At 46.8% G+C, this 13930-nt stretch overlaps 1 protein-coding gene across 2 annotated transcripts in view; it reads right to left on the reverse strand.

The window, feature by feature from the left end:
• Positions 1–13717, reverse strand: part of Nhlrc3 (NHL repeat containing 3) — a 19273-nt gene extending 5556 nt beyond the window's left edge. Inside the window, exons 1-7 of one of the 2 annotated variants that reach the window (XM_021158691.2) lie at positions 13443–13717; positions 12769–12921; positions 12098–12245; positions 8940–9140; positions 6925–7016; positions 3853–3965; positions 2783–2956 (exon numbers count right to left, since the gene is read on the reverse strand). In XM_021158691.2, the coding sequence (XP_021014350.1) occupies positions 2783–2956; positions 3853–3965; positions 6925–7016; positions 8940–9140; positions 12098–12245; positions 12769–12921; positions 13443–13526 (965 nt within the window). In that variant the 5' untranslated portion in view covers positions 13527–13717. Of the gene's footprint in view, positions 1–2295; positions 2957–3852; positions 3966–6924; positions 7017–8939; positions 9141–12097; positions 12246–12768; positions 12922–13442 lie in introns of those variants that run through there. The other variant, XM_021158690.2, reaches the window with a different exon arrangement.
• Positions 13718–13930: the final 213 nt, after the last annotated feature.

Below are 13930 nucleotides of genomic sequence, written 5' to 3' on the forward strand. Positions count from 1 at the left end.
TGTGTGTGTGTGGGGGGGACTTTTACTTCTTTAACTCACTGATCCAGTGTGTGTGTGTGGGGGGGGGTGAGATGCTTTGATTGTAAGCTCACTGACCACACAAGATAAACAAGAACAATATCTCCAGCAAGTTTTGTAAGAATCTGTAAAGAAATCATGCTGGCACTGGCCTGGGAGCTTCATCCCTACTTGCTAGCGCTCACAGTTCTAGAAGGTTCTATTTATATCACTGAAGGAGAAAATGTTCAGCAATCATAACCAGCTGTGGAGGCTGAGAGCTACAGTAAGGACTGGCCCATAAAGGTGTGTCCACTGGACCAAGAGTTGCACAAATATCATGCATAAAATTTCTGACTGGATTTAAAGCCTGTTCTAAAAGATGGAAGCCTGCTTGGCACTGCTAACTGGCTAAATACCTGTGGCTGGCAAGGCCATAGCCCCAGGGGACTATCTAATACTATGATTCTGGTAAAGAGCTGTAGTCATACCCTGCCCCACTGTGAAGTTCTTATCTTCATACCCAAGGGTTACTGCCTCTCTCAATTCTCATCATGGAAGCTTCATTTGGAATAGATGGATATTAATACAGAGATCCACAAGCGATTCGGCCTCGGAGAATAAGAGAATGTGAACTGACAGGCTCTAAATAGGACATCCACTGACAGGCTCTAAATAGGACTGAACCCACAAACCAGAAGTCAAAATCCCAGCACAGAGCAGGGAGGGGCTCATGAAGCCTACCATGAACTAAGAAGCTACTGGAGGTAGCTGTGGTGGGTGTTTCCTAAAAGGCTACCCTGCTTCGAGGAGTGTCCTACACCATGCACATCCACGCTGCACCGAGTTCATGGAATGAACATGTGCACGAGGCACTGGGAGGAAAAGGTGATGGAGGGTGGGAGGAACTGACGGGGAGAGAATGCAGGATGGAACTGATCAAAACACAGTATCTACTATAAACCCTCAATAACAATGATCGAGACTAGTCAGGTAAATAAAATACAGTAGGAAGAACAAAGGCAGTTCAACTAGTCTCCTCTCCTTCCAAAGGGCACCTGCATTTCTTGTCCGGTTTACCAACAAAACAAGCTTCACCTTCCCTTTTCATCCAAGTCAACTGGGCAGAGTGACAAGCGCACGAGCCCCGTGAGGACTTGCTTTGTAGGAGCCTTGAACAGAGCCAGGCAAACCTGGCATGTGTTATAATGACAAAGGCAGTGAGAAGGCTGGTCTCAGAACGTCCTGTAATGCACCCCAGGCTCCATCAAGACACCTATGCCTGCTGCTCATCCAGTTCAAGCAGCGTCAGTGGGCTGAGGGAAGAACGAAGCTCCCTCATCACTGAAGAATAAGCTAAGGTGGCTTTTCTCAGTCACAGTCTGGTGAGAGGTAGGGACATATTTAACAGCCTTGGAATCCAGGACTCTGCTGCTGGAGGCTGGCCTTCCTCCCACACTGCACGGGCCACCGTCCCTGGACAGGTAGATCCAAGCCCCTCAGCTGGAGTGGGTGGGGCAAAGTGCTGTGCAAGTCAAAGTCAAACTCTGGGACAGGGAGGGACACTGACAGGAGCAAAAGGGGTGGGTGACCAAAAGACCCAATAGGACAGGGTTCTATCTAAGCCTAGAATGGAGCAGAACAAACTGAAAGAACACAGCAGCCGCATACGAAGGACATACGCAGATAGTGCGAGAGTGGGCTGGAAGGGCAGACCATTTCCATCGTAATACCTCAAGCATTTGGCACTCTTCCATGTAAATGATTCTAATTCTCCTGAAATGTCTCTGAGGTAGGTAAGTGCTCGTAATGACACGAGTTCACATTGCACATGGCAAGGGCAGCACTGAGGAGGGGACTTAGGGCCAGACCAGCTCTAAAACACCCACCTGCAAATCTTCCTTTCAGTACAGTGCTTACACGCTGGCTGTTGTAGTCTTGCTTGTAAAGGGTGACATTAAATACTTTGTACCAAAAAGACTGAACCCTTTGTTGTTTTCTCCCTCGGAATCCACGAGAAGTACGTCTCAGCCCTTCTCTACCTGGACAGTATTGTTGTCTCTTTGTCAAAGGTCTCTTGACCCAGGCTGCCACAGACTGCCGCCTCCATGAATCCTCCCATCCCCCACATACACACAGCTCCTCCTGTCCTTCATGGTCCTCGCTCCTGCTGTCACCACGCCCACTTATCTCTCTATTGGACCACAAGGCTGACCACACTGCTCCCCACTTCAGAATCCTCTGGACTGGGTTGGCACCCACATGAATCAGTAACTCAGCAGCGCACCCCAACACAATCTCTTCCACAGTCTAATACACATAGGTTAAAACAACTAGTAGTTTCCACTCATTATATGAAGTCAAAGAGTCACCCAGGAACCCAGAGAGAGTTAATCAATGCAGGCAAGCAGCTTGGTTACAAACCACAGTTCCCGTCATGATCCCATTTTAGAACTGCATTTCTTCCTTTAAAAGCTGCTTCTGTGAAGATGTAGCCCCTGCTAGGGCAGCTGCCTAGCATGTAGGAAGTGATGTGTTCAACTCCCAGGGCCACCAAAAAGAAACACACTTAGATGTAAAACCAAGTCCCAAAACCACGAGAAAACAAGACTCTTCATGACCCAGCAACACACTTTTCTTGCAGAAGAGGTGAAAATGACCCTGTGGCTCTGAAGTGCTACCTGAAGCTCCTCCCAGCCGGAAGCACTAAGCGCCGAAGGCAGGGGTGCGGCTGTGCCACGGGATGTATTTTTGTATTTGTTTTGCCCCAATTTCTGCTACATACACAGCGCCAGTCTTTCTGTCGACTTCCAAAAGATGCGGCAGAACCTGATCTGCCAGCTGGATAGTGCTGACCACAGAGCAGTCTCCGATGCTTCCGGGGGGTGGGGCAAGCAACACGGACAGCCTACTGAGGTTCAGCTGGGCCACAATCAAGTACCTCCCATCTGGGGTGAACCTAAGAGGAAAGAGAATTCAATAAGGACCACTCCTTCCCTGTGTGCCCTTGGCTGCCCCCTGGAGTGGACTGGCTGAGCAGCCTGCAGAGGCTTGCTGCAGATTTTCAGGTTAAGAGTTCATGGCTCCTGAGGCACTATGCACCTTCCGGTTCCTGAGAGACTGAAGCCCTCCCTCAGGCAGGGAAGGTTTCAGGCCGCTTTGTATTTCTCAGTGCGTTCCCTTGGAAGGCAAGGGAGCATGGAAGCTTAACAGGATAGTTGGCTTTAGACATTAACCTTGTATAGCCTGTACAGCTGCCAAACATCTATGTATCCTGACTACAACTGTATTGATCCTGGCGACTGCCATTGCATTCTACTTCTGATAAAGGTATAGAAGATCTGATTGCTCTCAACAAAATTGCCACAGCTTAAGTGTTGCTGTGGACCCTTTGACTGGCCTGGTTTCATTGCTCCTGGCCATATCAGGGGATCATGGCCCAGCACTTACTGGCAGGTAAGTACGTGTGGGTGCTTACACTCGCCAATGCTCAACAACAGTGGCCATCACTGTCTGAGGGGTTCTTTAATGAGTTTAAATTGTATAGAATTCTGTGATAATAGATGAAGCTAAAGATATGCCTACGTTAAAACACAACACAACATAACATAATGAAAGGAGAATTAGAAGTTGGGCAGGTTCAACAGTGTGGACTCCGGCTGAGACCCTCCTATGATTAGGAATCTCTCAAAGGATTCGGAAATCTCAGATATCTAACCTCTTTGGACTCTTGTTTCCTTCCACTTTCACTTGCTTAAAATCAACAATAAACACTTTAAACTGTTGGCCACTCTTCAGAAGAAGTGGGTCGCACAGCCAGCTAAAGAAGCATTTAAAACAACCAGGAGCGATTACCTCACAGCAGAAGGCCCCTCCTCTGTGAAACAGTTGTCCCATGCTCCTAACCACTCTCCAGTGACCTTATCAAATACTTGGAGCCTCTTATTTCCTCGGTCAGCAACCCACACCTGAGAAACCAAGAAAATAATGTCAGTGGGGAGAGACCCACAGCATGAGAAGAGACATGAGTAGTCTTATCAGCTGCACATACACGGTCTCAGTTAGTGCTTGGAGGACTCCAGGAAGATGGCATCACTAAGCTCCATTTTCAGAGGGGTTACACACCTTGTCTGCAAAGCCCTAGGAAGTGCAAATGCTACAGTCTAATCAACACCTGCAGCAGTCAGCCTAAAGGAACAGAGCCATCGACTACAATAAACATGGAAGCAGATAAAACCGTGGTGGTACACGCCTTTAATCCCAGCACTCAGGAGGCAGAGGCAGGCGGATTTCTGAGTTCGAGGCCAGCCTGGTCTACAGAGTGAGTTCCAGGACAGCCAGAAGCAAAAAAAAAAAACCCCCTCAAAAAAAAAAAAAAAAAAAAAAAAAAAAAAAAAACCTGAGTCCTCCACACAGTGCAAAAGATCAGAGACACTGACAGGGTGCAGACTCTCCCGTCTCTTTAAGTCTCATCACCATCACTGACAACTGAAGCAGCTCCTAATAAGCCAGGTACAAGACAAAGCCAGGTACAGACTTGTTCTCGGAGGCTCGGGTGTTTGCTCTCTCAGTGTCATTTCTAAACTTGTATCTGTTATCACTGGAATGGGTCCAAAGTACAGAGAGCCGCTGACAGGAGGAACTGTGGGCATGTTAGTAGCACATAGAGCATCATAGGCTTAAATGCGGTTTTTATAGATGACAATGAGTTCAGTTCCCTAGACACTCCTATCATAAAGCAGCGAGCTCAGACTGTTTCCTCAATAGCATTCACGGGGATCCATAGATTACACAATTATAGGTTCTCTGTACAGCACAGACCACACCCCTAGCAGGCCCTTCAGAGTTCTTGGGTTTGTATAGCTTGGTGTGACCCTGACTTTATTCTAATTGGTGTGTGTGGATTCTGGTAGCCACTGGCTGTTACAGACACAGGCACAAGACAGGCTGGTGCCCACACAAGTGTCCTAAGCTGTGATGGGTTTGCTCAGGGATATTCCTGCCTCAGCTGACCAAGGAAGAAACACTCACATCTCAAGATGGAATGGTATTGCAGATTATTTTCTTTCTTCTTCAGTATGCAACACTTTTGACCATGGGAAAGCCTCTCTGAGAAACAATACATCCTTAACTGTGGAGTAAATTCACTTTTCGGAAAGGCTCATGGTAGTGATGAAATGAGTTAGATACAATGTGGGGATTGCCATTAAACTGTTACAGAACATCAGGGCACGGGGCCAGGGACCAAGCTCGGTCTTAGATGCTCTCCTGCGTGTGTAAGGCCATCAGTCCTCCCCACAGCAGCAACAACGGACAAACTAAATCACAAAGTACATAAAGAATGAGCTGTCAGTTTCACAGCTCAGCAATCTCAGGCTGTTCCTCTTGCTAGCCCCTAAGATCTGTCCTCACCATGAATCTGATTATATCCATATCTTTGCAAAATAGGTTTTTTTTTTTAAAGCAAAAAATAGGACTAGCATCAAGGAAGGCAAGCTGACCCAGCACTGCATGTCAGAGGGCAGCCTGACCCAGCACTGAATGTCAGAGGGCAGCCTGACCCAGCACTGCATGTCAGAGGGCAGCCTGGCCCAGCACTGCATGTCAGAGGGCAGCCTGACCCAGCACTACAAGTCCACAAGCTCACTTATTTAACACAGGTATGACCCCTCAGAGCTCGTGGTGGAGGTAAAGCAAACTCCATTCAGCAGCTCATGCCCTCAAAGCCTGCACTCTATACAGGAGCATCTGCGATGTAACAGCAGCGACTGGAATGCAAAGTACACTTCCCACAGGAAACAGGTAGAGAATTTAAGCCGCTGAAGGGGACTTGGTGGCTGAAGGTGACCCCTAAGGTCCTAAGAAGCAGTGCCTGTGTTTATCCAGTGAGTAAAAGCCTAGGAGGCGCAGTGGAGGGGCCAGGGCTGGAAGGAGGAAATGGAAGCTGGGGGAGGGCTCCTCTCCTTCCTTCAGGATTAGCCTCTGCAGTCCCTGCACTCCCATCAGTGCTGCTCCCATCCCAATATGTGTAGTGTGTCTTATGTGTTTGTGTTGTGTAGTGTGTGTACATGTGTGTGTACACTTTTTTTTTTTTTTTTTTTTTTTTTTTTTTTTTGGTTTTTNGAGACAGGGTTTCTCTGTATAGCCCTGGCTGTCCTGGAACTCACTTTGTAGACCAGGCTGGCCTTGAACTAAGAAATCCGCCTGCCTCCGCCTCCTGAGTGCTGGGATTAAAGGCCACCACGCCCAGCCTGAACTGAAGGCTTTCAAACACTTACAATAAGGTTTTCCTACTAGAAGGCAAAGTTTCTTTTCCAGGTTTTAGATTCATTACCCGCTCCCTCAGCCATTTAAAAGCTATATAGAATTATCTATCTTGTTCATATCTAAGTATTTGGAGAACTTCCTCAGTCTAGGGCCGGAACATTTTAGGAGTCTGTGTGCACAGCCAGCTCTGGAGAAATTGCTTAGTCCTGCCTACTGTGCTGGCCTTTAACGGCCCATGTGCACCCTCGGACCGCCCAGGGAGAGAACACTCAAGCAGCGCTGTGTGCAGCAGGCTGCCTGTGGGAACTTCTGACCCGGTTCTGTCCTGTTTGCTTTACTGGACACGGGAACACTGAGCTTACTGTGGGTGGCACCCTTTCCAGGCGGAGGTGGAGAGTTGACCTGTGTGATAACGTGTGAGTGTGAGCAAGCGAGCACGTGTGTGCACTCATTCCTCCCTGCTGCTGAGCTGACAGCAGGCATGTTTGAAGCTCCTGCCTTGACCGCTCTTTCTCCCTACCTGCCTTTTGCTCGGATTCCTTTGGTTTTTGTTTTGTTTTTCTCACAGCAACAGAAACAATAAGAGAATACATACACCAAGACGTGCCCACCCACCCACCCACAGCCACACAGTTCCAAACACAGGGACACTGCCTTTACCCGACCAACTGCGTCAAGTGTAATGCTGTGAGGTATGTTGAACTTGGCAGGTCCTGTCCCATTCTCTCCACGCAGCCAGAGGATCATGAAATCTATAAATGGTAAATACATGTGAACAGTGATATAAATAGTGAAACATATGCATTTCCATGTTGATTTTGTCTTGCAAACTACAAAAGAAATGTATCGCACACTGAGGCCTTGAATATTCCCTGGCTTTGACTGTCTGTCTAACTCATGCTCCTTCAGTCTACCGCTTCATTAGCTCAGCCTGAGCTGTTCTGACCTCAAAGGCACTGCTCAGAGTTCCTACACCGTTTCCTTCAAACTAGTTCCTAGTACCAAAAAAAATCTCATTTTTGCTCAATTTGTTTTTCTCTTCCCGAGACAGAGAATCATATTGTGCAGTCCTGACTGGCCTTGTCCAGTGTCGTTCAGGCTGGCCTCAGACTCCTAGCAGTGCTCCTGGAAGGCAGGAATGACAAGTGTGTGCCATCGCACTGGCTACAGTGGATGTTTATGGCCTCGCTCTGGTCACTAGAGGGACACACTAGAACCTAATGGATTGATCTCTCACAAGACTAGTCCACACGTAACACACTGTACCTGGGAACGTGGCCTCAGACCACATGAAGGAGAGCTCAGGAGAGGAAAGGAAGGGCTCACCCACGGAGCCTTCAGTGGGAATATCACCTACCCTATGTATTTCAGGTTCTGTGACTTCTGGATTCCCAAACCATGACAATAAATTCCTCTCATCTAAAGTCACCTTCTTTGTAGCCAGGGAGCAAGTGTGTCTGTCCCTGACTTTGCTGCTTCTTGCTTTTACAGAATCTCTGGATGCCTGCTTTACCTCCTGTGTTAAAGACCAAGTTCACGCCGAAGGACAGACTTGCCAGAAATAGCTCCCAGCATTTTGCATATTTTAAAACGCATTTGGACTATCTCTGCCTTCCTGAAAACCCCTCAGACTGCTAGCAGAGCACAACTCTGAGATCCTCAGAGCAGCTTCAATGGCCGTCACCTTTCCTTCTGGCCGCTGAGAAAGCCATGCTTTTTCCTTTCCAGCTCAGGGCTCCCACTGACCTGGACACCACCACTCCTGCTGGCCCTGTCTACAGCTCAGCCAAGGGTGGCCTCTCCAGGAGCTCTGCTGTGCCTCTCCAATTCCGGTTCGCCTTCTGGTTCCTATCCTAGCTTGAAAGTCTTTGTCACAGATGAGTTTAATTGTTCTGTTAGGAACAGACCTGCTGCTGTGGTGGCCACAGAGGGCCAGCCTAGTTAGAGCCTTACTGTTACCCTGCAGGAAGCCTGCCAGGGATCTCTTCCTGACTTCCCCACAGTAAACAGGACAGAAAATCTCCAGAAGTTCTTTACTGTGAGGGTCTCCTGGCCTCCTGTTGCTAATCCCACCAATCTGCTTTAGGTTGAGGTTTGGTCCCTGGCTATATATTGTAATGCTAAATTCTGTATCCCAGCACCTCCAGAAGATGGAATTCTCACCTATACCAGCTTTTGTTATGTAAACCTTGCTCCTTAATTTAAAACTATTCGGTTGAATAAAGATGCCAAAACCCTGTAGCTCAGCAGGTAGAGGTAGGCTGGGGTTTGGGGTCTGAGGCAAAGAGCACTGGGGAGAGAGGAGAAAGGGTAAGTGGATCTGAGCACATAGGCAGGAGGGCCTGTCAGTCAGAGTAGGAGCGGCCTAGGCAGGATATAGCAAGTGACACCTAGGGATTATTGACAGACAAGTAGACAAAACAGCATAGAGGTGACATCTACCCAGCTCTAATTCTAAGGCTTGTTATAAATATAAAGGTTTTGTGTCTTTTATTTGGGAACTCAATGATCTAAGGAGGGGTACAAACCCTAAATAGTATTTTCAGCAACGGATTTCCTTGTATTAGCCTTTACACACAACTTCACGTGCCATTCGGTTACATTATACTACACAGCAGACAAACGTATAAAATAATATCTTTCTGATCGTGATCATACCCGGGTAAGGCACGTACCTTGGGATAGTTTGACCAGTCTGTTATTCAGGCCCCCATCTCCATCCACAATGTAAATCTCCCCTGTGTCATCTACATATAATTCTGCGGGGTTGTCAAACTGCAGCGGGTTCAAGCCAGTGCCCTTCTTGCCTGGGGTTCCCAAGACTTGAACAAGATCACCCAGGGAATTATATTTTTTAACAGTATGGCCATAGGGTCCTGTAGAGAAAGACAAGCAAGTGTCACAAGGATTACACAGCATTCACATCTTCCATAAGCTAAAGGCAAATCTTTCACTAGGCTGAGCAGCAATGGGAGCCAAGAGACTCCCATATTTTAAGTGTGACAGGTGGCAACTAGCAGCCTTTCATACGGTATGAGCAAACCTGGAGATGTATTAATCTAATCTAATCACTCCAAAATAAGGAGACTCTAAGCACAAGAAAAACACTGGCTCCTTACAGAGAAAGCTTAGGATAATTTAACTTCTTTTTTAAAAACACACTGTTTGGCCAGGTGGTGGTGGGACACGCCTTTAGTCACAGCACTAGGAGGCAGAAGCAGGCAGATCTTCCAGGCTAGCCTGGTCTACAGAGTGAATTCCAAGACAGCCAAGGAAGGTTACACAGAGAAACCCTGGCTCAAAAAGCCCCCCATTCTCCAAAAACCCCAAACCCCAAAAACACCAACCCCCCCAAAAAAACAACCAAACAAACAAACAAACAACCCACTGCTTGTAAAAGAAATCAATAAGGAACTAAAAACCAAGCAACCGACATCCAAAGCTCTTATTTCAATCAGTCATTTAAATTTTAGTACAGCCACAAAAAGCTCTTTATAACTAGCCCTATTTGTTTAATTATATTTTCTCACAGCAGATGCAAATTAAAAATTGAACTCATTTCTTAAAAGAAAAATAATCTTGGAGCTAAAATGACCTCACAAGTTAAAGCATGTAACTAAGAGCAGATAAGGGAAAGTAGGAAGCAGTTAGCAGAGGCACAGGAGGCAAAACTGACTGACAGGTACCCAGAGACTGAAGTCAAGCGAGGCAGCCTGCACTCCAGCTCGACCTGGAGAGCCGAGTGTGACACTGCGCTGGATCGGGGTGCTAATGCGGAAGGGCTTACCCACAGAGAACACACAGGGTTAGAGAGAGCACACCGCCAAGTTTCTAAACACTTTAAAAGGGGACAGAGAACTTATAATTTTTTTAAGTGGTTGACTTGCAGCCAGATCTTCACTTGAGGAAATCAATTCATTTGAAAATGGGAAGAGCTTAAAAATAGTTTCTCTGATCGGAGGGTGGGAAACAAGACACAATGAAAAGAATGAGGTCATCTGTGTTGCGCTTATTTCTGGGAACCAGTGACGTTTTTTCTGCTTTTTAAAAGGGCGACGTGAACAGAATAAATTAAAATGAAAGGCTCTCACAGCGAATTCTTGGGGCAGAAGAGAGAGGAAAGTCGTCAAATCTCATTACATTATTGTATAAACTCAGAGATACTTTCAAGAGTCCTTTTTTTCATTTTATTTCTGTACATGAATGCTTGCCCGCAGGTGTGTGTGTGTGCAGTTCCCAGAGAGGCCAGAAGAAGGCACCAGCTTCCCTGAACCTGGACTTACAGACACTGGGAGCTGCCTTGCCACTTGGTGCTTGGGATGGCACCCAGGTCCTCTGGAAGCAAAGTGTTCTAACCACTGAGCTTCTTTCCATCTCCTAGATTTATTTTTAAGTTCAAGGGCACTTTTACTGAGATGTAAAGGAAAACCTCCAGGGTACCCACACTGTGAAGCTTGACAGCTTCCTGGGGAAGGAAGCTGGAGAAGAGGAACGGAGGAAGCCACGCAGCCTGGTGGAGGAAAGGGAAGTGAGTGTTCAGAGAATCACGCGCAGGCTCTGGCAAGTATCTGAAGAGAGGGAAAAGAGATACAAGGAAGAAAGACGAAAAGTCCCGAGTCTTTACTTAGAACCTAAGTGGGCAGCTTAACACTCTGCAGTTGCCACTCTTCAAATGTTTACCCAGCACTTACCTTCCGAGATAAAGGCTTAACTAAATGAACAGCCCCCTGACTACCTGAAGCCCAGAAACTCTTTACACTCTGTTAACACGAGTGACAACGTAAAAATCCAACCTTCCTGATGCTGAGAGTGGTATGTGAGTTACCAAGCACCGGGGAAACAGGATACCCTCCAAGCCATAACCAGACCAAGAAGGGTACTAGCCAAATCCGCCCTGACTCTCCCATTCCTGCCAGGTCGTCAAGACAACAGGAACGGTCTCTCGTGTTAAGTAGGACACACCAGCAGTCAGGCAAACAGTTGTCTCCTACAACTTCTGCAGCTAGAAAGCTACTTAGCCTACCTTGTTTTTCAACAGTGTATACTAAAAATATCTGCTGGTGGGAAAGTTTCAGACATGCTTAAGTGAGTGGAATTTCAAAACTGTTAATAATAGCAGCTTCTGCTAATCTCAAGGCAGCAAATGGTGGCTTCAGAACCCTCATTTGCCCTTTCAAGAGCCAGCTGGTATAGGCATAAGTTGAGAGTCCACTGATTCTCTAAAGACTGGCATCTGACCTGACTTCACAGAGGCACAGACTTACTCTGAGATTAGCAACTGAAGTATCAAAGAAGAAAGGCTCTGAACTGGAAGGATAGTTCAGTCTACCAGGAAAATACCGGTCACTGAAGAATGAGGACCTGGGGTCTGTACCTAGAGCCAATGCCAGGAAAAACAAAAACAAACAAATAAAACCATGCTGAGTATGAGTGTGTGCACTGCAACACCAGCATTGGGCGAGTGGAGAAAGGAAGATGCGGAGGGCTTGCTGGCCAGTTAACCTACCCTGCTCATTAGTTCCAGCCAGCGAGAGAGAGACTTAGGTTCAAAAGACAAGATGGAGAGCCCTGAAGAATGACACTCTGCCCTCCACCCCACCCCCACCCAAATAAAGTTCCCTTGACAAGTTTAAAAGATCAGGATTATAGTGTTATTGAATTTCTTGATTGTATAGTAGTGTGGTGCAAATTTGTAGAAAGACATGATTTTATGAAATATTAAGGAAATTATGATTAGATTCAGCAATGCTAGCCTTAAAGTGTATAAGCAAGAACGTGGGCAAAGATGTGACTCTATCTAGGAAGGCAATTTAATAGATAGTACTACACATACCGCTTCCTACGTCCGTGATCCAGACGGACTGTTCAAATGGTGTGCCGGAGACAAACATACCATGGGGTGTGTCAACTGTATAATTCCAGGCTCGTAGGAAATAGCCATCCTCTGAGAACACTAATACCTTGGGGATGTTATCCCCTCTCTGAAGGCACACAAAAACAACTGCTTAGAATCACTCAATAGGACCGCCAATCTTTACTTTTGTTAGAGAAAGCAAAATGAAAGAATAAGAAATTTAGAAGTGTGTAAAAAAAAAAGCACTAACTTCAAAACTTAATAACTTCTAACGCATACAAATCTAAAATGTGCACTTGAAGCCAACTCAAAATTAAACTGCATAGTTAGCATACTATAAATGCAACAGGCTATCTAGGTTCCACTTCTTTCCTTTCTGTTCATCTTTTTTGTTTCCTTTTCGTCATGCTCAGATTGACTGTTCTTTTATTATTCCTGTCTGTTGTGATCAAACTGAATGTATATAATTAAAATTTAAAAAAAATCTCTAGTTGAAGAGATGGCTGAGCAGATGAAAGTGTTTGCAAGGCAAGACTGACACCAGAGTTCAATCCTGGAAACCACTGGTAGTTGATAACCACATTAACACTTTGATCTCTCTTGACCTCACAGGCTCACATATTAAAAAAAAAAAAATGCATTCTACTTACTTGGGCTACGTAAACTAACCCGTTGAGGGAGTCAACTGCAACACAAAATGTTGCACCAGTGAAGTATTCCGAATTCTTGGGCCAACCCAAATCCAGCCGGAAAAGAGGGTCCTCCATTCTCCAGGAAACGTGAAAAGAAAATGTCCTTGAAACCTCAAATAAAATCAAAATACTCAGATTCAGTTCGACAACCAGAAGGTAGCCAGAAATACGACTGTATGTCTAAAGATCAAAACAACCACAAGAAAAGTCTAATGATGACGTAAGAGTGTAGTAAGAGCTGGGGAAAATCCAGTGTGTGTGTGTGTGTGTGTGTGTGTGTGTGTGTGTGATGTTTACTTATTTTTATTTAGACTTGTGTGCATGAGCTCGGGTGAGTTTATGTGCACAATGTGCCCACAAAGGCCAGAAGAGGGCATCAGGCCCCCTGAAACTGGAGTTACAGTGAGAGAGTGAGCCTTCAAGTTGGTGCTGGGAATCGAACCTGAGTCCTCTGCAAAAGCTGCTCGAGCTCCCAACCTCCGCGCCACCTCCCCAGCCCCACGTGCATTCTTTTTAACACTAAATGAGAGGACGAGTCGTCAGCTGCTGAGCCCCGGGGGAGCAGGTTTGGGACCCCAGGGGCTGTACCCCTCGGTGCCACCCACACCCACAGCCTTCTCCCTGCTATTTACCAGAGAGCCACAGAAGCGCGAATGCAAAACCAGACAGGAAAGGAAGAAGGCGGCGCCCGCCACGCAGACCCAGACTCTCGCCATCGCGAGGGTCTGGGAGGCGAAGGTCAGCGAGGCCTGAAGCCGGCTCTAGGGCAGAAGCAGCCTAAAGCACCGGGAAACTCGACCGGAGAAACTCCGAAGACTAATTCCGGGTGTCACGCTCCTAGTCCCGCCCCGAGTCAGGCGCCCAGCGAGTGACCCTGGTCCCCAAGTCGAGGTGCTCCTGGCCACTAGGATGGCGGCGTCCGCAGATCTTCCTGACCTACTTACTCCTCGCTCGTTTAAACTCACCTTCAAGAAGCAAAACAGAGCACCGAGAAACTGAAGAGTTAGGGGACCGTGACACTAAAACAATGACTACCAGGTTCCGAAAAGGACTTTAGTCACATCTGCTGCACAAGCATTCAGGCGTCTGCCGTGGATACCTATATTCCCACACTAGGACC

Source organism: Mus caroli, chromosome 3, assembly GCF_900094665.2.
Source record: "Mus caroli chromosome 3, CAROLI_EIJ_v1.1, whole genome shotgun sequence".
Classification (NCBI taxonomy): Eukaryota; Metazoa; Chordata; class Mammalia; order Rodentia; family Muridae; genus Mus; species Mus caroli.